Here is a 25,033-nt window from a genome sequence, read left to right as displayed (position 1 = left end):
CAGACCCGTCATCCTCTTCTATGAGGACGGAGACACCGGGGCCAAGGAAGTCTTTCTTTCACCAAAGGGAAGTACTCTTGTGAACACCATAAGGACTCCTGCGGCCATCCTAGGAAGCAGAGAGCCCCCAAGTCCCAGCTGGCTCCTCAGTCAACTTTGGGGATGGGGTTTTAACTGGGTCGTAGGGAGCATACGCCTGTTGCCCCTTACCCAGAACAATGGACCCTCCGGTCGGGGGAAGGCTGCGATTCTTAGCGAACCAGTGGCCCAGTGTAACATCAGACAAGTGGGTTCTGTTCATTGTCCATCAGGGGTACCAATTAAACCTATTGGGTGCCCGCTAAATTGCCCTTTTGGGGGCTGGTAGCGCATCAGGAGCTACTACTAGTGTAACTCTCCTCCCTCTTAATGACCAGAGCGGTTGAGCCCATACCACCAGGGCTAACAGCGTGGGTTTTCTACTCTAGGTACTTCCTGATTCCAAGGAGGACGAAGCCATCCCATCCTAGAGCTAAGGGTCAGACCAAGGGTCCATCAAGCCCAACCATCCTGTTTCCAACAGTGGCCAATCCAGGCCATAAGAACCTGGCAAGTACCCAAAATCCCGATGCAACCTCCAAGGCTGACCTCACCAAATTGCCCTTTAAAGTCTCACTCTTATTTTTGAAGCGAATTGGAAAAAGTGACCAGTAAATGGGTCAAATCACCAGTTCCTCTTTTACAGAGGATAAGAAGCAGGCTCCGCGCTCCTTTAATATGAGAGGGTGTGCTAGATGATCCAAGCATTTTCGACCCTATAGAGGAGCGGCCTTTCAGAGAACTCGACCCTTCAGTAGGTCTCAGTCCTTTTGCCCAGACAACCCAGAAGGGGGGTGCAGGTTCTGGTAGTGGAACCTCCTGAGCCTCCCAAAGGAGGTTTGCTGACACACCCCTAGAAACAGGAGATAGGGGGACGCCTCTCTCTCTTTTTTTCAGAGGTGGGTTGAAATTATATCAGATCAGTGGGTCCTGGAGGTGATATGAGAAGGATATGCAATGGAGTTTTGCATTGTTACTCGGGATGTGTTCATGGAGCCTCCCTGCCACTGCCTGAAGAAGAAACAGGCAGTAGAAGATACATTGGCAAGGCTCCTCAGTCTGAGGGCTGTGGGTTCCAGTGCCCACATCTCAAAATACGGGGCAATATTCCATTTATTTTGTTGTGTCCAAGAAAGAGGGCTACTTTCGTCCCACCCTGGATCACAAAGGTGTCAATGGTTGCCTGCGAGTGCAACATTTTCGCATGGAAACTTTTCGCTTGGTTAGAATGGCCGTACAATCGTGGGAATTTCTGACCTCTCCAAAGTTTATCTTCACATTCCCATCCAAGTAGAACATCGTTTCTGCGATTTGCAGTTATGGGACACTATTAGTTCAGAGCGCTGCGCTTTGGTCTGGCCAGCGCTCCCAGGACAGTTTCCAAGGTAATGGTAGTAGTTGCGGCAGAGTTGAGAGAGGATGGGATCCTGGTACACCCATATTGGACTGGCTAATTCGAGCCAAGTCGCTGGAAGAGAGCTGCCTGCTGACATGCAAGGTGATCTCCCTGTTGCAGGAGCTCAGCTGGGTGATGAACCTTGCCAAGAGCAGTCTTCAGCCTGCTTAGTAATTTGAATATCTCGGAGTTCAGTTCAGCACAAAGCAGGGCAAGGTTTTCCTGCCGGAAGCTCGAATTCAGAAGTTGCTGGCATGGCTCCACCTGTTAATGAAACATTTTATGCCCATCTGTATGGTCCTACTTGCAAGTACCTGGCTTAATGGCGGCAACCCTGGAAGTGGTACCGTGAGCAAGGGTGCATATGCGTCCTCTCCAGCACTCCCTGCTGTTTCAGTGGAACCTGCATTCTCCTAGGACAAGCAAGATGATAGTCCTCACATGTGGGTGACATCATCTGATGGAGCCTGGCACGGAAAACTTTTGCCAAAGTTTCTAGAAGCTTTGACCAGCAGACTGAGAATGTTCAGTCTGCTACTATCTGTGCGTCCACACAAGGTCCCCCTTCAGTCTCTTCTTTTCCGCGGTGCAGTTGCATCGTGGTCCATGGACCTCCAACTTTTTCGAATTTTCTTGGATTGTTTTTGATCTCTTTTCTGATCTAGTTTGGTCCCCCTTCGGTCGGTGCCCCCCTATTATGGTAAGACTTTTCATCCGTTTTTTACTCCCAACTCGCGATCTATTCCTGACTCCCCACCTCGCAGTGTCTGGTCATCGACCGCATGCCACATGTTTTTTCATGGTGTCGACCAGTTTTCGTCAGTGCCCCCAGTTCCCGCAGACCATATCCATCTCGGATCCTCATGAGGTTTGCATCCTCTGCCTGGGGACCTCACAAGACGTCCGAGGGTGCCATCTGTATGATCAAATGACACCCAAAGGGCATTGGGTGCACCTTGACAAAATGGAGAAACCTTTTGGGACCCCCGAAATCCTCCACACCTGCGTCAGTCTCTTTGACACCCAAGGATTGCAGAGAGCCATCTCAGTCGCTCCTTTTTGTATTCCATCTAGCTAGCACCCCCAAGGAAAGGAGAGAAGGAAATCGATTCTCTGAGGTCTCTCCACTCCCCCAGTCCTCGGTCATCATCAACTTCCTTGGCGCCAGCAAAAGACCGGGCCAGGCATGGAAGCGGTCCCTGAAGCACTGGCACCAATCACCATCCAGACACGGTTCCGGTTCATGAGCGCCATTGGAGGCCCCATCCTCCGCTGCCCCTGGTAGCCCGAGGCATTCCCCACCGACACCGGTGCAGGGCGCCATGCCACCTTGGGGACCCAAGAATGAGCCAGAGATGTCTCATCTCCCTCCATCAGTCCTGATCACCCAGGAGGAGTTTAACCGCAGGGTGCAATCGGTGGCCTCTGCCATCAGTGTTAGCACCTCTGCTGGAGCGTCTGGACATCCTTCTTTGTGCCCTACGATTCAGCCGTTGTCTGAGTGGCCCTTGATGGCCTGTCAGCCAACGATGCCCTCCACCGAAGCAATCCTGATTCCCAGGTCCTCCAAGGAAGAAGAGGCCACTGGGATCGTGTGCTCTCACCCTCTGTTCCCCGAACTGTTGCCAGACCCCTCAGGCTTACCACGGCTGATGATCCCCTCAATGCCAGGGGACCATCGGTGCCCCTGCAGCCTCCGAAGCCCTCGGTGCCTGGCCCAAGTGAGGAAGAGGGTCCCTATGACCCTTGGGGTGATAGACTCCAAAGACTCATCCTCTGAATACTCAGACGACCCCTTCTTGGAGCCTTCTCCTCTAGAGGAGCTGCGCCGGTTACTGCCCAAAGACCCGTCATTCGCGAGGTTTGTCAGGACTGTGGCTGAAGCCATCCCTTTTCAGCTCCTCACGGAGGAGGATGCACGTCACAAGATGCTGGAAGTCCTTCAGTTCATTGACTCTCATAAGGAAATCGTAGCAGTTCCGATCCACGATATTTTTAAGGATCTTCTCCGCATGTGGGAACACCCCTATCTCAGTCTTTCCAGTTAACAAAAAGGACGATGCCACCTACTTGGTGCAACAGGCCCTGGGTTTGAGAGGAGACACTTCCTCCATCTGTCAGTGGAGTCTGCCTTAAAAAATGGCCCAGTGTTCCCATACCCATGCCTCCGCCCCTCCGGGATGTGAGCACAGGGAACTCGACACCATAGGAAGAAAGATTTTCCAAGGCACTATGCTGGTTGCCCACATGGTGGCCTACCAACTTTTCATGACTCAGTACAACCGCAGTCTCTGGATGCGAGTCCAGGATTTTGCAGAGACCTTCCCCAGCAACAGCAAGAAGCTATTGCCTCACTGGGTCTGGAAGCAGAAAAACTCAAGGTACGTTCCACCTTCAATGCCCATGGCGGCTAAGCAACCCGCTTAGCCGCCATGGGCATTGGTGCCAGAAGGCTGGCTTGGCTCTGGACCTCAGACCTTCGGCCAGAGATCCAGGATAGGCTCACCGACCTCCCCTGTACCAGTGAGAATCTGTTCAGGGATAAGGTCCGGGACACGATGGCGCAGCTGAAGGACCATCATGATGCCCTCCAGCAGCTATTCGCTAGTGCAGAAGGGCCATCCTCAGCCAGGAAATCCTCCAGGCTACATTCTCGAAAACCCTTCTACCGGCAGAGGAAGTTATTACCCTCCAGCCTCTAGGACTCGCACACCCCAAATCGGTTCCAGGGGCACCCCAGCAAGCCCTGGCCACGGGCTTTTGACTGGCGGCAAGGGAGCATAAGTCAGTTGGCAGTTCCCCTGGCGCCCAATCCCCCAGTTGGCAGTAGGCTCCTTAGCTTCACCCATTGCTGGAAAGAGATCACATCAGACCTCTGGGTCCTCTGAAGAGGAGACTGGCTTTGCTCCCTCAACCTCAAGGAGGCGTACGCACACATTGCGACTTTCCCCAACCACAGGAAGTACCCCCGCTTCTTGGTGGAGAATGCACATTTCCAGTACAAAGTGCTGCCCTTTGGACTGGCATCGGCCCCCCCCTCCCCCACCCCCCTGCGTCGTCACCAAATGCATGGCAGTGGTGGCTGCCTACCTCAGGCAACCAGTTTCCATAGCTGGACGACTGGTTAGTCAGGAGCGACTCTCACTAAGGGGCCTTGCACGCTCTGGCCTTGATGGTGCAGACACTGCAAACAGTGGGTTTCATTACCAATTTTCCCAAGTCGCACCTCTGCCCATCCTCCCAGCTGGACTTCATAAGTGCCACGGTGGACACGGTGCAAGCGAAAGCTTTCCTGCTCAAGGACCGGGTGATCGCCCTTGCCTCGCTGGCTACCCTAGTCTGCAACAGCAGGAGTGTGCCAACTCAGCTCCTGCTCCACCTACTGGACCACATGGCGGCCTCCTTCCATGTGACTCCCCTGGCCCGCCTCCACATGAGGAGCTCTCAGGATTTAGCCACTTTGGTAATAGTCATGGACCCTCTCAGGGTACCTCTGACGCAATGGGAAACCCTCTCTCCAATCTGGAACGCTGGCTTCCTTTTGAGCCCGCACCGCCCCAGGTGACCCTCACCACTGATGCTTCTCCCTGGCAGTGGGGAGCCCACTCGAGCGGCCTACATGTTCAAGGTTTTTGGAACATCGCCAAGGCACATTGCCAGATAAACCTTCTGGAGCTTCGGGCGATACGATACACCATGTGGGCCTTCTGAGATCAGTTGTCCAAGGAAGTTCTCATCAGGATGGACAACCAGGTCACAATGTGGAACATCAACAGCATGGCACAGACTCATTCCTCCTCTGCCAAGAGGCGGTACAGGTTTGGAACCGGGTGCTCTCCCAAGAAATGTCTCTGGGCCACCTACCTGCCAGGTCAGCTCAGTGTGCTGTCAGGCCGCCTCAGCCAGTCCTTCCTGGCACACAAGTGGTCCCTCAACTTGGTGGTGGTGACAGACCTGTTTTGCCGGTGGGGTACGCTGGATGTGGACCTGTTCGCAGCCCCTCTCAACCACAAGGTGAGCAGGTTCTGCTCCCCTGATGGCAGGAAACAGCCATCCGACCTGTGATGCCTTCTCCCTTCGCTGGGGGCAGGGCCTCCTGTATGCGTTATCCCCCTCTACCGCTCCTGTCGAAGACTCTGTCAAAGCTTCAGGAGGACCGGGATGGCCACCCTCCTGGCCAAGGCAGGTTTGGTTCCCGCTTCTCCAGGACCTGTCTGCGCGTGCACCCATCCCACTGTGGAAGGCACCCGACCTTATATCACAGAACCAGGGCACTCTGTGCCACCCCAACCTTCTGGCACTGGTCCTCACGTCTTGGATGTTGAGAGCTTAATCCTCCAGCCCTTATAGCTCTAGGACTGTGTTTTCAGGGTTCTGGTAGAGTCCAGGAAACCTTCGACACGGAAGTCCTAAAGCTTCAAACGGAAATGTTTTTCCAGTTGGAGTGGGGGGCATGGGTTGGACCCCTTCTCGTTCCCCCTCCCCCAGCTGTTGCACAACCTGTGGCACTTATCCAAGTCTGGCCTCCAGACCAGTTCCGTCAGGGTGCACCTTAGCGTGATAAGCACATATCACCAAGGTGTTGCTGGTACGCCCATTTTGGTCGAGTCTCTGGTTGGTTGTTTCAGGTGGGGTCTCCTCCAGCTGAAGCCCCCGCTTCGACCACCAGCAGTATCCTGGGACCTCAGTGTCGTCTTGGCACGACTGATGCGGCCTCCCTTTGAGCCTCTGCAGTCCTGTGACCTGAAGCTCCTCACCTGGAAAGTCATATTCCTGGTGGTGATCGCTTCCGCTTTCAGGATCATTGAGCTCCAGGCTTTGGTTATGTATGCACCTTACACGAAGTTCTTCCATGACCATGTGGTTCTGCGTACGTACCCTAAGTTCCTGCCCAAGGTGGTGACTAATTTTCATATCAATCGGTTCATTCATTACCCTCCTTTTTTCCGAGGCCTTGTTCCCATCCAGGGGAATGGGCTCTCCATACCTTGCACTGTAAACAGGCTTTGGCCTTCTACCTAGATCGCACAGCGAGCCATAGACAGTCCACCCAGCTCTTCATGTCATTTGAACCCAACAGGCTGGAGATGGCGGTGGGAAAATAGACCTTGTTTAACTGGCTTGCGGATTGCATCGCCTTCTGCTATGCACAGGCAGGCCTTCAGTTAGCCAGAAGAGTAAAGGCTCACTCTGTACGGGCGTCGATGGCTCACTTGCATGCAGTCCCTGTTGCGGAAATTTGCTGGGCCGCGACCTGGAGTGCTCTCCACACATTTGCAGCCCATTACTGCCTTGACAGGGAAAGCTGTCAGGACAGCACCTTCTGTCAGTCCGTCCTGCGAAATCTGTTCCAGATCTGAACCCAACTCTCTCGGCTCGTGCTTCTTGTGGAAACCAGACCATCTCTTGTTACCCACAGCGCCGCAGTTGTGTTATGCCCGTTTGGTCGCTGTTGGTCTCTCTAACTGAACATGACAGTCTGGAGCTCTGTACTCACCCTCATGTGAGGACTAACATCCTGTTTGTCCTAGGAGAATGCGCAGTTGCTTACCTGTAACAGGTGTTCTCCTAGGACAGCAGGGATGTTAGTCCTCAGAAATCCCGCCCGCCTCCCCATGAGGTTGGGTTCACCTTCGGTTTATTTTATTTTTTCGCTAGTCTGTTTTGCTATTTTACGAGACTGAAGGTGGGGTCCTTGTGTGGACGTGCGGATAGTAGCAGGCTGGGCATAGCTTCTAGAAACTTTGACAAAAGTTTTTCTTGCTGGACTCCATCGGATGATGTCACCCACTTGTGAGGACTAACATGCCATTGTCCTAGGAGGACACCTGATACAGGTAAGCAACTGCGCTGTCTCAAGACTATTCGTTTCTGCTTCACCTCCTGATGGAGGTCTCCTCCCAACTCTGGTGCTGATTGCAGGCGGATTATCTAAGGAAGGGAGTTTCCCTAGCACCACCAGACTAGCTAGTACTGATGACAGCCTCTATGTTTGGGGAGCTCGCTGTCAGGCGCTGACAGCGCAAGGGTGCTGGAGTGCAGAAGAGTCTCTCTGGAACTTCAATTGTCTGGAAGCCAGGGCGGTCCGGTTGGCATGTTTGCAGTTCGGGGACAGACTGCAGGGTTGATCGGACCCAGATAATCTTGGACAATGAAATGACTGTGGCTTACATCAGTCAGCAGGGAGGAAGCAAGAGCCAACAAGTGTTACAGGAAAATATCAGGTTATGGAATGAGATGAAGTGCATCTCCAGTTGATCTCAGCTTCGCACAATGCAGGAAAAGACAATGTGAGAGCAGTCTTTCTCAACAGGGAAAGCCTGGATCCACGAGCATGGGCATTGTTAAACGAGGCGTTTCAGCTGATTATAGATGGCTGGGTTTTCCTGTTTCTAGACCTGCTGGCGACTCCTTGCAGTGCGAACATTCTGCAATTCTTCATTTGCTGGAGAGATCCAAAGTCATTGAGGAGCAATGCCCTTGGGCAGGAGTGGCCGGAAGACAGTTTACTGTATGCCTTTCCTCCATATTAGGCAGATTGGTTTGAAGGATTGAGCGCCACAGAAGAATGGGGCTCTTGGTCACTCCAGATTTGGCCCAGGAGACCGTGTTATGCGGATCTGTGGAGGCTCCTGGTGGATTCTCCCCTTTGACTTCCGGCACACAGGGACCTGGTCTTCACAAAAATCCGATTCGATTTTGTCTTACGGTATATCCCTTGAAAGGGCTCTCTTGCTGAAGTGTGGATAGTCTTCGGCAGTGATTTCCACCTTGCTGAGAGCTAGAAAGTTCACTTCACTTCATTGACCTATGTGTGGGTTTGGTGAGTGTTTGAAGCCTGGAATGAGGATCTAGGTACTCTTCCTTGTTTGGTCAAGTCCTCCTTATTTTGGAATTTTTGCAGGATGAGTTGAATAAATGCTTGGCCCTCAATTCCTTAAAGGTAAGGTACAAGTAGCGGCTCTAGCTTGTTTCAGGGGTCAGGTGAATGGTGGTTCCCTGTCGGCTCATCCTAATGTGGTCTGTTTTCTGAAATGTCATCCTTTGCGATTTCCGATGCCCTTATGGAGTCTTAATTTGGTATTTGATTTTTTAGTAGGCCCTACGTTTAGACTGATGCATAACCTGACCTTGCAGTTACTGACCTTGAAAATGGTGTGTGTTGTGGCAATTTGTTCCCTGCGTAGGGTTTCTGAACTGCAGGCCTTGTCTTGCTGGGAGCCATTCCTCCAGATGACTCCAGGGGCGGTACAGCTGCATAACTGTTCCTTCTTTTTGACCAAAGCTGGTACTGATTTTCACTTGAATCAGTCCATCTGCCTGCAGTCTCTGGATAGAAGATGTAGAGGAGCATCGTCTTTTGCGACCCTTGGATGTCAAGACATATTGTTAGATATCTGGAGATTACTAAGCCTTTTTGGAAGACAGATCGCCTGTTTGTCCTTCATAGCAGTATTAGGCATGGAGAGCCGGCCTCGTGGGCTACAGTAGCTTGCTGGATTAAGTAGGTAATCACGGCTGTATACGATGATGTGGGGAAGGCATTACCTAATCAGGTCAGGATTCCACTAGGGCTCAGGCAGTATCATGGGCGGAGTTTAGATTCTTGTCTCACATTGACATTTGCTGAGCTGCGAAATGGTCCTAGTTACACACTTTTTCCAGGTATTATTGTCTAGATGTGTAAGCCCGGGGGGACGCAGCCTTTGCACGAGCGATTTTGACTGGACCACGGGCAGCCACCTGCCCTATTCAGGAGGAGCTTGGGTACATCTCCTTGTTCTGGATTCATGTGACTGGATGCTAAGGAATGAGAAATTACTACTTAACTGATAATTTCCTTTTCTTTAGGACATTCAGATGAATCCAGTTTCCCTCCCTTGGCTGCCGAATGATTGTATTATGGTCCTTCTGCGTAGCTGTGTGTTACAGGGATTACTGGTAAGTGTTTGTCTAGACCAGTAGTTCTCAACCTTTTTCCCATCGTGACACACCTGACAGACCACGATCACATGTGTGACACACTGCTCATTACAATTTACAGCGGAAATAAAAAAAAAATAAAGGTCCAGTATTATTTTTATTGTTAAGAATGACACAAGGAAAAGACATTGTATCTGAACAGAAATTGCATAAACGGTAAACATCCCACACCAAAACACCAATTTCCAGCACTTAACAGTAACCACCTTACCTAAGAAAAGGCAACACTGAAAATATTACACCAGGCCTTAAGACAATACATCTACTATTAGGAAAACGGATCAAGTCAGGCTGCTATAGACCCCTACACAGAAACTACACCCCAGCAGAGAATCTCACCTGAATCACATGTGCTGACCCTCACCGAACAAAGAATAAAGAGACCAAAATGCATAACTAGAAGCATGCAGACAAAAACTGAATTGGAAACCGCAACAAGCCAGAGTCTCTGTATGTAGTATGTAGAGAAACATCACCCACCTTATAAAACAAATCAAGAAATCTAAAACCAGTAGCAGTAAAACCATATTAACAAAATGATTATTTCAAACAGTGGATGAATGGAATATCCAATCATTAAAAACTCATATCAAAAATTTCTCGATACCAATAAGATATTTTAAAATAGCACACAAAGACCCATTAATGAAAAATAATAAGGATAAAAAAATGTTTTGCTCTGCATACCTGGGAATGTTTGATATCCAGGTGCCCTGAGATTGTTTTGAATTAGCAGGAGGAGGGATGGTTTGCTTGCAACTTTTTCTTTTCTCTCTCTCACACTGGCTCTTTCACTCACATATACATATGCTTTTTCGCTCTTAATTACACATTTACACACATGCTGTCTATCTTTTCAGGCTTACACACACAGGCTTTCAATCACACACATACATGCTGTCCTTTTCTCTCACACACAGACTCTCATTCACATGCTTACAAACCTCTTTCTCTCATTTACAACACAGGCTCTCAATCTTATACTCATATGCTCCCTCACCTAAACCAGCTCTCAATCACACACAGACACACATACTGTCTTTATCTCACTTTCACACCTGCTCTCAATCACATAGAAACATAGAAATGACGGCAGAAGAAGACCAAACGGCCCATCCAGTCTGCCCAGCAAGCCTCACACACTCTTCTCTCTCATACTTATCTGTTTCTCTTAGCTCTTTGGTTCTATTTCCCTTCCACCCCCACCATCAATGCAGAGAGCAGTGATGGAGCCGCAACCAAGTGAAATATCAAGCTTGATTAGTTACTGGTAGTAGGGGAAGTAACCGCCGCAACAAGCAAGCTACACCCATGCCCACCTGTCTTACCCAGACCGTGCCATTCAGCCCCTATTGGTTGTTTTTCTTCTCCCCTGCTGTTGAAGCAGGGAGCCATGCTGGATATGCGTGTAGTATCAGTTTTTCTTCTCCCCTGCCGTTGAAGCAGGATATGCATTGAAAGTGAAGTATCAGGCTTATTTGGTTTGGGGTAGTAACCGCCGTAACAAGCCAGCTACTCCCCGCTTTGTGAGTGCGAATCGCTTTGTGAGTGCGAATCGCATATTCACATGCTCCCTCACCTAAACCAGCTCTTAGTCACACACAGACACACATGCTCTCTCTCTTTCTCTCATTTACACCCAGGTTCTCAATCACATACTCACATGCTCTCTCATCTAAACAGCTCTCAATCATACACAAACACACATGCTATCTTTCTCTCACTTTCACACATGCTCTTAATCACATACTCACATGGTCCCTCACCTAAACCAGCTCGCAATCACACACATACTTTCACATGTACAGGCTCTCAATCATTCACATACATGCTATCTCACATACACACACACACACACACACACACACACACGATCTCAAACACACATGCTTTCTCATTCACTCACTCTCCCCCCGAACTAGCGGCAGCAGCAGCCTCCACATCTAACCCTAAAGGCAGCAGCAAGCTACTTCATTTTCAGCCCTTGCGGAGCAAGGAGTCCCATCGGCCGCGGGGGTTGACGACATTCTTCGTTTTTCTCTGAGCCACACTGCTCATTCATCAGACCGCGCCTCTCTTCTTTTCTTTGGGCCGATGCCGAGCGCACTAGCATGGTCTCTTCTTCCCGCACCCGCTGCTCACCATTTCCTCTTACAGGCCGGGGGGAGCGGGAAGAAGAGAGCATGCCGGTGCCGTTGACTCCTGCTCTCCTGCCGCATTCCGCCCGGGCTTTCAGCATTTTAAGCCCGGGTGTAGGACCTGTCTTGCTCAGGTAGGGGGGAGCAGCTGGGTCAGCAGGGGACTGGGAAGTGTGGCGACACACCTGCGTGTGCTTGGCGACACACTGGTTGAGAACCACTGGTCTAGACCCTAGACTAGTGTTAATACATTTTTGTTTGAGTTCAGTGATGCCTGTTGGCTGAGTATTGAAATGGTTATCTATTTTTAATCAAGTTTTGCTAGTCTGTCCACAGTTGCTTTTGAAGAGAATAGTGGCAGGATGATGTCACTGCTGGGGTGTATATATATTGTGATGTCACATTGCTCCATCTCCATCTGCTGGTAGAGATTCATAACCCACTTGTTATGCACCTCTACCAGGGGAAACAGGTTCTGTAAACATATGCAAGGAAGGAGCCAAAATATGAGATTGGGCTCAACACAAACATACTGTTGTCTGCCATTTAGTTAGTGCACCTTCGCCAATTTCATGAATGATTAGTTCATCACAGGGTTCTACAAAATCTTTTTCATAAGCGAGGAACTCATCTTGTAAATCTTTTGGCAGCTCCCCAAAATCATAAGCTTCCTCTTTATTGTTCCAAAAGACCAGCAGCCAACATCTTGGTGTCTGAAGCTTTTCTGATTCAGTGGAACAAAGCTTCATATATACCTTTGCACCAGTTCCTCTAATTTTAGAAACCATACTCAAGAAAGAACAAAAGGAAATTGATCTTCATAGCCCAATTTTGGCCTCTTCAAGTATGGTTCCCATGGCTACAAAGATTAGCAGTAGACCTACCAGTACCTCCTCTGACCTTTCCATATCTCTCTACTCAGGAGGTTCTCTTTTGCATCCAAACTTACAATCATTGGCCCTTATGGTGTGGATATTGAAAGCAAAGTAATAATGGCCTTACTATTACCCTGGATGTTAAACACATTATTTTAGCAGCAAGTAACCAGCAACAAAGCAATTTTATAATTTCAGGTGGAAAATATTTGCATTGCTGTTTGCCATTACCAGTTGAAAGGTTTATTGGTATCTCAACTGCCAGTAATGTCCAAATTTATTTTTATCATTTGATGCTTTCAGTTAGGTCTCCTGCATCTCGATGGGACTTTAATGTTTATCTCCACTGATGAAACTACCTTTAAGAACATAAGAAAATGCCATACTGCTCAGACCAAGGGTCCATCAAGCCCAGCATCCTGTTTCCAACAGTGGCCAATCCAGGCCATAAGAACCTGGCAAGTACCCAAAAACTAAGTCTATTCCATGTTACCATTGCTAATGGCAGTGGCTATTCTCTAAGTGAACTTAATAGCAGGCAATGGACTTCTCCTCCAAGAACTTATCCAATCCTTTTTTAAACACCGCTATACTAACTGCACTAACCACATCTTCTGCCAACAAATTCCAGTGTTTAATTGTGCGTTGAGTAAAAAAGAACTTTCTCCGATTAGTTTTAAATGTGCCACATGCTAACTTCATGGAGTGCCTCCTAGTCTTTCTACTATCCAAAAGAGTAAATAACCGATTCACATCTACTCGTTCTAGACCTCTCATGATTTTAAACACCTCTATCATATCCCCCCTCAGTCGTCTCTTCTCCAAGCTGAAAAGTCCTAACCTCTTTAGTCTTTCCTCATAGGGGAGCTGTTCCATTCCCCTTATCATTTTGGTAGCCCTTCTCTGTACCTTCTCAATCGCAATTATATCTTTTTTGAGATGCGGCGACCAGAATTGTACACAGTATTCAAGGTGCGGTCTCACAATGGAGCGATACAGAGGCATTATGACATTTTCCGTTTTATTCACCATTCCCTTTCTAATAATTCCCAACATTCTGTTTGCTTTTTTGACTGCCGCACCACACTGAACTGACGATTTCAATGTGTTATCCACTATGACGCCTAGATCTCTTTCTTGGGTTGTAGCACCTAATATGGAACCCAACATTGTGTAATTATAGCATGGGTTATTTTTCCCTATATGCATCACCTTGCACTTATCCACATTAAATTTCCTCTGCCATTTGGATGCCCAATTTTCCAGTCTAACAAGGTCTTCCTGCAATTTATCACAATCTGCTTGTGATTTAACTACTCTGAACAATTTTGTGTCATCTGCAAATTTGATAATCTCACTCGTATTTCTTTCCAGATCATTTATAAATATATTGAAAAGTAAGGGTCCCAATACAGATCCCGGAGGCACTCCACTGTCCACTCCCTTCCACTGAGAAAATTGTCCATTTAATCCTACTCTCTGTTTCTTGTCTTTTAGCCAGATTGCAATCCACGAAAGGACATCGCCACCTATCCCATGACTTTTTACTTTTCCTAGAAGCCTCTCATGAGGAACTTTGTCAAACGCCTTCTGAAAATCCAAGTATACTACATCCTCCGGTTCACCTTTATCCACGTGTTTATTAACTCCTTCAAAAACGTGAAGCAAATTTGTAAGGCAAGGCTTGCCTTGAGTAAAGCCATGCCTTGAGTAAAGCCATGCTGACTTTGTTCCATTAAACCATGTCTTTCTATATGTTCTGTGATTTTGATGTTTAGAACACTTTCCACTATTTTTCCTGGCACTGAAGTCAGGCTAACCAGTCTAGTTTCCCGGATCGCCCCTGGAGCCCTTTTCAAATATTGGGCTTACATTTGCTATCCTCCAGTCTTCAGGTACAATGGATGATTTTAATGATAGGTTACAAATTTTTACTAATAGGTCTGAAATTTCATTTTTTAGTTCCTTCAGAACTCTGGGGTGTGTACCATCCAGTCCAGGTGATTTACTACTCTTCAGTTTGTCAATCAGGCCTACCACATCTTCTAGGTTCACCGTGATTTGATTCAGTCCATCTGAATCATTACCCATGAAAACCTTCTCCATTACAGGTACCTCCCCAACATCCTCTTCAGTAAACACCGAAGCAAAGAAATCATTTAATCTTTCCATGATGGCCTTATCTTCTCTAAGTGCCCCTTTAACCCCTCGATCATCTAACGGTCCAACTGACTCCCTCACAGGCTTTCTGCTTCGGATATATTTAAAAACGTTTTTACTCGGAGTTTTTGCCTCTACAGCCAACTTCTTTTCAAATTCTCTCTTAGCCTGTCTTATGTCTTACATTTAACTTGCCAATGTTTATGCTTTATCTTATTTTCTTCTGTTGGATCCTTCTTCCAATTTCTGAATGAAGATCTTTTGGCTAAAATAGCTTCTTTCACCTCCCCTTTCAATCATGCCGGTAATCGTTTTGCCTTCTTTCCAACTTTCTTATTGTGCGGAATACATCTGGACTGTGCTTCTAGGATGGTATTTTTTAACAATGACCACGCCTCTTGCACACGTTTTACCTTTGTAGCTGCCCCTTTCAGTTTTTTTCTAACAATTTTTCTCATTTTATCAAAGTTTCCCTTTTGAAAGTTTAGCACGAGAGCCTTGGATTTGCACACTGTTCCTCTTCCAGTCATTAAATCAAATTTGATCATATTATGATCACTATTGCCAAGTGGCCCCACCACCGTTACCTCTCTCACCAAGGTCCTGTGCTCCACTGAGAATTAGATCTTAAATTTCTCCCTCTCTCGTCAGTTCCTGAACCAATTGCTCCATAAAGCTATCATTTATTCCATTCAGGAACGTTATCTCTCTAGCGTGTCCCGATGATACATTTACCCGGTCAATATTAGGGTAATTGAAGTCTCCCATTATTACCGCACTACTAATTTGGTTAGCTTCCCTAATTTCTCTTAGCATTTCACTGTCCGTCTCACCATCTTGACCAGGTGGACGGTAGTATACCCCTATCACTATAGTCTAACTTCAGTTAGTCAGCCAGAGTGACTCACGGCTCTCTTGATTAACAAATGTTGGTCCCTATTCAACCCAATCACACTACCTCAACACCTTTCTAAGGTGAGTAACTGAGCTGAACTATTCAACTTTTTTACTTAGGTATACAGTGCTCCTAGCTTATTTCTAGCTTCTGGCTACTTTTTTTGGGGGGGGGGGATTTGTGGGGGTTTTTTCAATACAAACACTCATTTTGTATTAAATACAAACACTCAGTTCTTTAAAAGTCTGCAGAACACTCAGTTCTGCAGACTTTAAAAAATAAACACACTACCTACTGCTTACTAGCTACCTTATTGACTGACTATTTAAAAATACAAACAGTCTAACTTGTTTATTCACTGCCTTTCTGACTATTAAAGGCACAAACACACTAAATAATATTCCCAGATAGTTAACTTTGCCCCAATACTTTTTAAAAAGACAATGTCCCAAGCAAAACTTACTGATTCCTTTCAGCTACCAGCAAGGTGATCCTCTCCTCTGTGTTCCCACTGAGAATTGTTGGTATCCACTGATGGCTGTCTTGCACACAGTTATTCCTTGTGGATGTAATAGGTGTAGAGTAAATGATCTTTATGCTGTGATTAATTTTCTCCAACATTGTAATTCTAAAAATGCATCTGAAATTCCTACCCAAGGTGTAGTCACTTTCATTAGAATCAATCGATCATCTTGCCTACATTGTTTTCCAAAACCTCATTCTTCATTAGCATAACAAAGTCTGCATAATTGACAGTAGGAGAGCAATGCTGTTCTACCTGAATTAGAACAGAAAATCATCTAAATTGTTTTTCATATATTAACAAGCTAGGTCTCACAGTAAAGAAACACACACACATATCTTGATTGTCTCAGTGCATTTCCTGCTGCTTCGCCAAAGCAGGTATTTACTCACTCAGAAAGTAAAAGCTTATCAGATAAGACCTACAGCAACATCAGTAGTCCATATGAATCTATTCAGGACGTTTGTAAAGCAGCCACTTGGTCTTCCATCCATACATTCACTAAACATTACTGCTTGGATCAGAACCTGCATATAGATAGTTATTTTGAATAGTGCTTCAAAACTTATTTCATTGGTAGCTTCAACTTCCCATCTTCCATGTATAAGGGTTGCAAATAAAATAAAAAAAAAAATAAAACAAATTAGTTTTCAGCAACCTTAAGCTTTGGAGTCCTCACTTGTGGGGCTGTTTGTTATGCTTGTCCATGGAGAAAGCCGAATTGCTTACCTGTAACAGGTGTTCTCCATGGATAGCAGAACAAATCATCAGCTCAATCCCTGAAGTTGAAGCTAATGCGTGGGAAGGACTGAGGTAGTTAGAACAGTGGCAGTAGCATGGGAATTTCTGTATATGCTCAAGAAGGCTTTTCATTCACTAAGAGCTATGAGAGAGCATTTCTTCTGTCTGTGATGTCTGATAATGTCACCCGGTTTTATGGCTGATTTGTTCTGTTACCCACTGAGAACACCTGTTTCAGGTAAGCAGCTCTGCTTTGCCAAGCACACTCTTTGTAATTAGCTAGTAGATTTCATCTCCTGTCTTGTGCAGGCAGGCCTAAAACTGGTGGGTCATTTTAAGGCTCATAGTTAGAGCCATGGCAATGTTGGTAGCACACCTAAGATCAGCATCAATGGAAGAGATATGCAAAGCTGCGACACATAGCGCTTGCCACATATTCACATTGTACTATTGCTTGGACATAGACTCCTGATATGACAGGTTTGGTTAGTCTGTCCTAGGAGCCTCTTTAAGGTGTAGAACTCAACTCCATTCTCCACCCCTCCTCCCGAAAGGGTCTGTTGTCTTGGTTATAGGCTTCCTCTATAAACAGACAGAAAATACAAAAATGGCCTATTGCCACCAAAAAAAAGTTTCTATCTGTTGGTGCTATTTCAGGTTCCCTTTTTGTTGAGGTGGTCTGTTGCTAGGGATTTCCCATTTGTTAAGATTGCCATTCTGCTCATCTTTGGAGAAAGCTTATCTGTATCAGATGTTTTCTGAGAACAGCAAGATATCTGTCCTCATAAAAGCTGCACACCTTCCTTTGGAGTTGGCTTCTCCAAATCTAAACTTTAATTATAGACTGGGGCAAGTAACTCCGATCCTGGTTCGCCACAAACAAGTCTGGGTTCTTAGGATACCCACAATGAATATATATGAGATTGGTATACCTTGGGGCCAGTGTATGTAAACATACCTCATACATTATTCATCGTGGATATCTTGAAAACCAGAATGTTTGTGGCACTCCGGGCTTGGAGTTGCTCATTCCTGTTATAGACTGAAGGGACCCCCCACATGAATGCATGCCTGTATAGCATGTTGTATGTGCTAAGTGGGCATGCTCATGATTTCTAGAAATTTTGAAATTAAATTTCTGTGTTGGACTCCATCTAATGTCACATGGTTGTAAGGACTGACATCCTGCAGTCTTCTGAGAACACCTCTTACAGGTAAGCATCTCTGTCTATACAGTGCTCTGTATGTCTAGCAGTGCTTAGAAATTATTAGTAGTAGTCCTGGCACAGGTATGGTCAGCCCTGCTTCTCAGTTAAGACAGATTTCTGGCAAATTCTGAACTAGTTCTTGCTGGATCTGGTGCTGTAGAACTAGTTATAATCCAGGATTCTGCATAACTTAAAACATTTTTTGTTTATTTTTAATATTTTAATTTAATTTTTGTTTGTTTTGTAAATGGTGAATGTGTAGGTGGATGTAAAGAGGTATAGTGCAGTTAGTAGAGAGTTATTTGATTGGAAGTTAGATGAAGGGGATGTTTTGTGTGGTGACTTTTATTTGTAGCTGCTCAGAGGGATTTTCCAGAATTAAGATTGCAAAATTCTTGGGGAAAAAGTGGGAAATGCCTACATATTGAGTCAGTGAAATAAGTTTTAACCCCTTCAATCCTGGTTGGCACAAAAGAGCTACTAAGAATTGCAGAACACTGCGAAGGTTTGGATGTCACTTGTATATATTAACTGAAGAGTTTGCAAGGGGGAGAGTGTTCTCACTGAGGAAACCATAAGTGCCAGAGCAAAACCCGGAATCTCAGCAGGTGTAACATAAGAGCCCCATTTAGCCACATAGCTATTCAAATTGTTTTCTTAATTTGAAAGGGGGAGTTCATGTGCAAGGATTCAAGGAGGTCAATATTCAATAGGCCATTTAGTGGACAAGTTAGCCGGATAACTTGTCCCATATAGTTACCAGGATAAACATTCCGCTGAATATATTAGTTTAAAGTTATCTGGCCGCATATAGCCAGATAACCAAAAAAAAAAAAACCAAACCATAACCAGCTTTATTTGAAAATAGTTGGGTAGATTTTCTAAGTTATCTGGGCTTGTATGGCCAGATAACATGCTACTTAACCAGATATCGTTAAAAGATATTGGGTAAGTAGTGCTGTCATAAGGATACAAAAGCTAGCAAATAAAAGGGGCCACCAGGCCAATCCTCTCCCTCCCTCCCCCACATAATATCTTACATGTTCTTTTCACCCCCCAAAATCTTTTAATGGAGCAGAGGCTCCCTGACTGTGTTTTTATCAATTTAACGAGCACTTGCCTGACACTGTCCTGCATGGATGAGAAATGCACAGATCCTTCCCCCATTCCCCTTGTATCTTCCCCCCCCCCCACCCCCCCAGTATCTTCTTCCAACCCCCCCCCCCCCCCCCCCCCCCCCCAAGAGTATCTTCCCCCCAGTATCTTCTTTTTCATTGCAGGGAGAAAGGGACCTTCTGCCCTGCTCCCAGTGCCTCCAGTGCTGCTCTAAGAGAGAGTGCTAGAAGTGTAAGCTTAACATATGATATTGTGGGGTGAGGGGAGGGGTTGGCCTAGTGCCCCTCTATTTGCTAGCTTTTGCATCCTTATGATAGTGCTACTTAGGTATCTTTTAAAAATATCCAGTTAAATAGCAGGTTATCTGGCCACACAAGTCAGGATAACTTTATCTGTTTAAATAGCTTTTGAATATGGACCTCAAGACTTTTTTTTTGTTTGTTTAAGAAAAAAGAAAACATTGTGATTAACCCAAAATGTATGACACTTTTGTTCTTGCAATAATTGCTAAAAGTGATGTTTCTGGTTAAAACTTTGCCAGTTCAGATGAAGAAAACTCCATAGAAGTTTGCTGTTTAATTAAAAAAAAAAAAAAAAAAAAGTTGCAATATAGTACCTCCCAACTGGCTGTGTGTGATTGGTGTTATGGTGTTAATCCAGTGATTGGTTCAAAATATGAGTCTGGAACACACCAACAGTTATTTTCTTCAATATGTTTTCATCTAGTTTGCTGTATTTAAGAATCGACTGCTAAGATAAAGTAGTCAATGACTGCACAATAGTTAAGCATTTACTAAACATTTACATCATGTTGATAAACTGTCTGCTACCCCTGAAGTTATATTGTTATTGTTTATCCTTTGGCAGATTGCAAATGTAGATTGCAAAGATGCACTAGAAATGATCTGTAATCTGGAATCAGAAGGAGATGAAAAAACTGCTCTGATTCTATGTGCAGCGTTTTTATCTCGTCAGCTGCAACATGGAGAGATGTACTGCGCTTGGTGAGTTAATATCCTGTTTTTATCTTTTGAAATCCAGTACTAGTGCCATGATACAAGAACCCTGTTGAACAGGAGGATTATTTAATATATTGATGTATAAATCTTTGTGATTATTTTAGCCTGAATAGAATACTAACTAGATGTTGATTTTGTTAAAATGTTTTTGTGGAAGCATATATTTTATAGTCCGTTCTAACATACATATTAATTTCATATTTAAACAAGTTAGTTTGAGATGTTTGGAAAGTCTCAAGGTTTCCAGATATTAGCATAGAATTGAAAAAAAAAGTGTTCCTTTGTATTTTTAATTTGAATGTATCTGTCACCCCCTTTCCTATTTGTCTCGGCTTTCTCTGTAGTTAAGACAATATGGATTGCACATTATATTCTACAGGTTTTATAAAGTCAATGCAGTCTGTGTGACATATTACAATTTCTCAATATTTGTTTCTAATTTGGGTTAATAGGGCTCTGCACTTTTGGCTAGTGCTGTTGCTTTAATTTGTATACTAGATCATGGAGGAAGATAGCAGTGAAAACCTTTAAAAGTACTCAACTACTATAAAAACTGAGCTACAACATTTTTGTGTGTGTATGGAATGTTAATCTGGTTTTTCTTAAATAACTTAGGCAGTCTTCTTACAAGTAAAGAACTTCATTGAGAGGAGTAAAAGGAAAAACTAAGAAAATAACGGAACCATAGTTCTTGCTTGACTCTACTGTTTTATTCCATTTTGTTTCAGTGATTTTGCATATAGAAGCCTTTGCTGCTTTTTTCTCCTCCTACTAAACATTTGTGTAGCACTGATAGGCGTATGCAGCATTATATAGACTCATGAATGGCAGACCTTGATCAATAGAACTCTGTCTAGTTGAGACAGATGACAATTTTCTATTAATCATGAAGGAGTCAAGATCAGGAAAAGTTAGTTTTGAGATTTAAAAGCAGTCTCAGAGGTGGACCTTTCAACTGGATATGAAAATGATGGCGATGGAGGGAGACAACACAAACTCTGAAAGATTATTCTAGGCTCGTACTGCTGCAAGACAGGGCACTGAGTCTGCAGTTAGCAGTGAAGAAGGGCACAAATAGAAGAAGCTTGCCCAACAAACATAGGTCCCAAGGAGGGATGTAGGAAATGATAAGAGCAGAGGGAGAGCATCTTAGTGCAATATGGTATGACTCCAAATTACTTTTCTGAATATAAATGTCCTACAGATAGATGTAAAAGGAATACTTTACTCTGTTTCTTGGTCTGCCCCGAATCATGCATAGGAGCTATTCCATATTGTTAAACGATTGACTGCTCCCATCTTTGAAGCTAAAAGTTGTTTAGTTGTGGAAATCCTGGTACCTTTGCATTTTTTTTAAGAGATCAGGACCATTTAGTATGTATCCTCTCCCTGATGACCACTCTAGGATTTCTGAGTATTGTAAATGGAAGCATTTTTAGAATTTATCTGAGAAAATAAGACACCATTACTAATTTTAGACATACACTTCATCCTTCTTCAAATTGTTCCACTGCTCATTTTAAATTCTTGTGCGAAGATCTACGGATCTTTCTGTCAGACTTTAATAAATATTTATCTGAAGGTCATGTTCCTGGTAATCTTAAGATATCATGTCACCTTGTTTTTAAAAAGGCTGATTGAATCCTTTCGACTCTGTAAATTACTGTCCTATTTCCACATTTCTTTTCCTTGCCAAAATCTTAAATATTGTATTAAATCAGTTGTCTGAATATTTGGACTATTGTAGAATACTGGATAACTATCAATTTGGATTCCTTGCTGCCCATGGCATCTACAAAATTGCTTTCAACAGGTGTCTGTCTATGGTAGTAATTCATTGTTGGTCACCCAATGGTGTTCACCCAGAACAAGCAGGATGGTAGTCTCACATGTGGATGACGTCAGCATACGGAGCCCTATCACGGAAAACTTTTCTGTCAAAGTTTCTAGAACTTTTGACTGGTACACTGAGCATGCCCAGCATGCCATAATCCCTGTAGCCATAGGGGTCTCCCTTTTTCTACGCTGCAGTTTGCCTCGCGGTTAGGAGCTCTGAGAATTTCTCACTACTTTTCCTCGTGGAAAAATTTGAAGTTTTCTTCATAAAAAAGTTCCCTCATAGGGGTCTTCCATCGCGACATCTTTTTTTCTTGTCGCTCGGTGAGTAAATTCCACCGTTTTTGGTCGGTTCCTCTAATCTGCCCTCGGTTCCCGTTTCGCGCCCCCTTTTTTCTATTGCGACAGGCTTTAGAAAATGCCTGGAATGTCCGCGTACCATGTCGATTACCGACCTGCATGATGTCTGTATGCTGTGCCTCGGCTCATTACATGATGTCCGTCCGATGCCCTAGCTGCGCACAAATGACCCCGAAGAGCAGGCTTGCCCGCCTGGACAAGATGGAGTCCCTTTTCAAGATAAAGCCAACTCCACCAACGTCCCCACAGTCATCACAGACAGGAACATCGACAAAATCCATCGATAAACCTCGCTGGGAGCAGCAAGGCAGCGGTGACCGTCCGTCACCAACAACATCCAAGGCATTGGCATCGTCTACCTCTGTGCCGGGGAAAGACCGGACCGAGCACCGAGGGAAGCACCGGCACGGACATGATTCCACGCCCGGTGCCGGCACAGACACTGCATTGGCTTCGTTGGCTATCAAGCCAATTGCAAAGAAGACACGGGTAGAGGAGCCTACAACTTCCTCTGCACCCGAGACAACGAGGTGATCCCCACCGATATCTGTGCCGGGTACTGAGCCCCCACAGATCCCTGTGGAGGTGCCAGTATTGCCTAGCCTGCCTCCCCCTGCAGCTGCGTTACCCATACTAGCTTCCAGGGAGGAGCTGGACATACTTGTCTGACAGGCGGTCTTCGATGCCCTCCGGAATCTTCATCCATTGATGCCGGCCACTATACCAGCACAGACACTGGAGCTATCGATCTTCATGCCGTTGCTCGACTGCCTGGACACACTCATCGGGGCCCTTCCGACCCAGCCTGGGCCATCGGTGCCAAGACGACCTCCTGAGTCTCCGAGACCCCCGATACACATTCCCGGGCCCTCAGAAGATGAAGGCATGGACTCTAGCCCTGTTCCGCCCCTGCTTCCACTAATGCTGGAACCGGTTCCTGGTCCGGGGTGATTGGGATCGAGGCGCCCATGGTTCTCTTCGATGCCGTCTAAGACTCCACCGGTGCCACTGCATTCTCCATCGAAACCATCGAGGCCTCCACTGGTGCCTGCATATCCTGAAGAGTCAAGCCTTTTCCCTCCCTCGGAATCTCAGCCAGGGGCCCTGTATGATCCATGGAAGGATGTTGACTCCGACACTTCCACAGAGGACATACTCTCAGAGCCATCTCCTCCAGAAGACCTTTCCTTTGCTAATTTCATTAAGAAAATGTCAGAGACCATTCCTTTTGACCCTGATCACTGAGGATGACACATGTCATAAAACATTGGAAGTCCTTCAATTTGTAGATGCCCCCAAAGAAATCATGGCCATTTCCGTCCACGAAGTACTCCTAGATTTGCAACATCGCCTTTGGGAGCATCCATGCACTGTCCAACCAGTTAACAGAAAGACAGATGCCACTTATCTGTCCAGCATACTCCAGAGTTTGAAAAACCACAGCTACCCCACCAATCAGTGGTAGTGGAGTCTGCGCAGAAGAAGGCCAAAAGACTGCACCCCCCATTCTTCAGCTCCCCCTGGGAAGGACCAGAAATTCTTGGATGGTCTGGGTAGAAAGGTCTTTCAGAGCTCTGTTAGTGTCACGCATAGATGCCTATCAATTGTACATGGCACAATACCAAAGGAACCTGTGGAAGCAGGTCCAAGGAATAGCAGATTCTCTACCTCAACAGCAGCAAGAACAGCTCACTATCATTCTTCAGAAAGGCCTCGAGGCAGGAAAACATGAGATCAGAGCTGCATATGATTCCTTTGAGACAGCGGCTCGCTTATCAGCACAGGAATCGGTGCCAGAAGGTAAGCCTGGCTTAAGGCATCTAACTTGCGAACAGAAGTCCAGGACAAACTTGATCTCCCATGTACCGGTGATAATCTCTTTGGCGACAAGATTCAAGACGCTGTGGCTCAATTAAAAATCATCATGAGACCCTGTACGAACTTTCCACAGTAACAGCTGACATTCCCTCCTCTGTTCGAAAATCGCAAGAAGGGACCCTAGAAGACCCTTTTTTATCGCTCACGCAAGTACTACCCACCTACATCTTGCGTGAGACCATCCAAACCACCTCAGAGAGGACAACCACGACAGGCCAAGACATCTAGATCTCAGCCAGCCCTACAAATGGGCCCAGCCTCTGGATTTTGAAATCTATCCAGAGAACAGAAGCCACTCCCTCAATCCAAGGCCAGAATTGCCTATAGGAGGTCAGCTTCACCACTTTATCAACAACTGGCGCCGCATTACAACTGACCAATGGGGTACTATCCATCATAACACAGGGATACCATCTAAATTTCCACACAGCACCCCCAGATTCACCACTCAAATCACTGTGGATCAGAAGAGAACACACAAATCTTCTAGAGTCAAAACTATCCACCTTACTGAGCGCCAGGGCTGTGGAAACCGTTCCCCTGGCAAAGCGGGGCAGAGGGTTCTACTCCCGCTATGTTCTAATTCCAAAGAAATCAGGCGGCCTCCAACCCATCCTAGACCTCCGCAATCTCAACAAATTTCTACAAAAAGAAAACTTCAGGATGGTGTCCCTAGGCGCCATGCTTCCCCTTCTACTACAAAAGGATTGGTTCTCTTCTCTGGATCTTCAAGACGCTTATGCACACATTCCCACATCCCCACATCACCGCAAATACCTGCGCTTTCTAGTGGGATATCAACATTTTCCGTACTGGGTTCTGCCCTT

General features: G+C 45.9%; 1 protein-coding gene across 3 annotated transcripts in view; it reads left to right on the top strand.

The window, feature by feature from the left end:
- The window catches only part of ZNF292 (zinc finger protein 292), a 520,431-nt gene that overhangs the window by 296,769 nt on the left and 198,629 nt on the right, over positions 1–25,033 (top strand). For all 3 annotated transcript variants that reach the window (XM_029595467.1, XM_029595468.1, XM_029595469.1), the window contains exon 6: positions 19,981–20,117. In XM_029595467.1, coding sequence (XP_029451327.1) covers positions 19,981–20,117 — 137 coding nt within the window. The remainder of the gene's footprint in view (positions 1–19,980; positions 20,118–25,033) is intronic.

Source organism: Rhinatrema bivittatum, chromosome 3, assembly GCF_901001135.1.
Source record: "Rhinatrema bivittatum chromosome 3, aRhiBiv1.1, whole genome shotgun sequence".
Lineage (NCBI taxonomy): Eukaryota > Metazoa > Chordata > Amphibia > Gymnophiona > Rhinatrematidae > Rhinatrema > Rhinatrema bivittatum.
The sequence above is the reverse complement of the archived record's forward strand: the minus strand, read 5'-3'. Positions and strand labels throughout refer to the sequence as shown.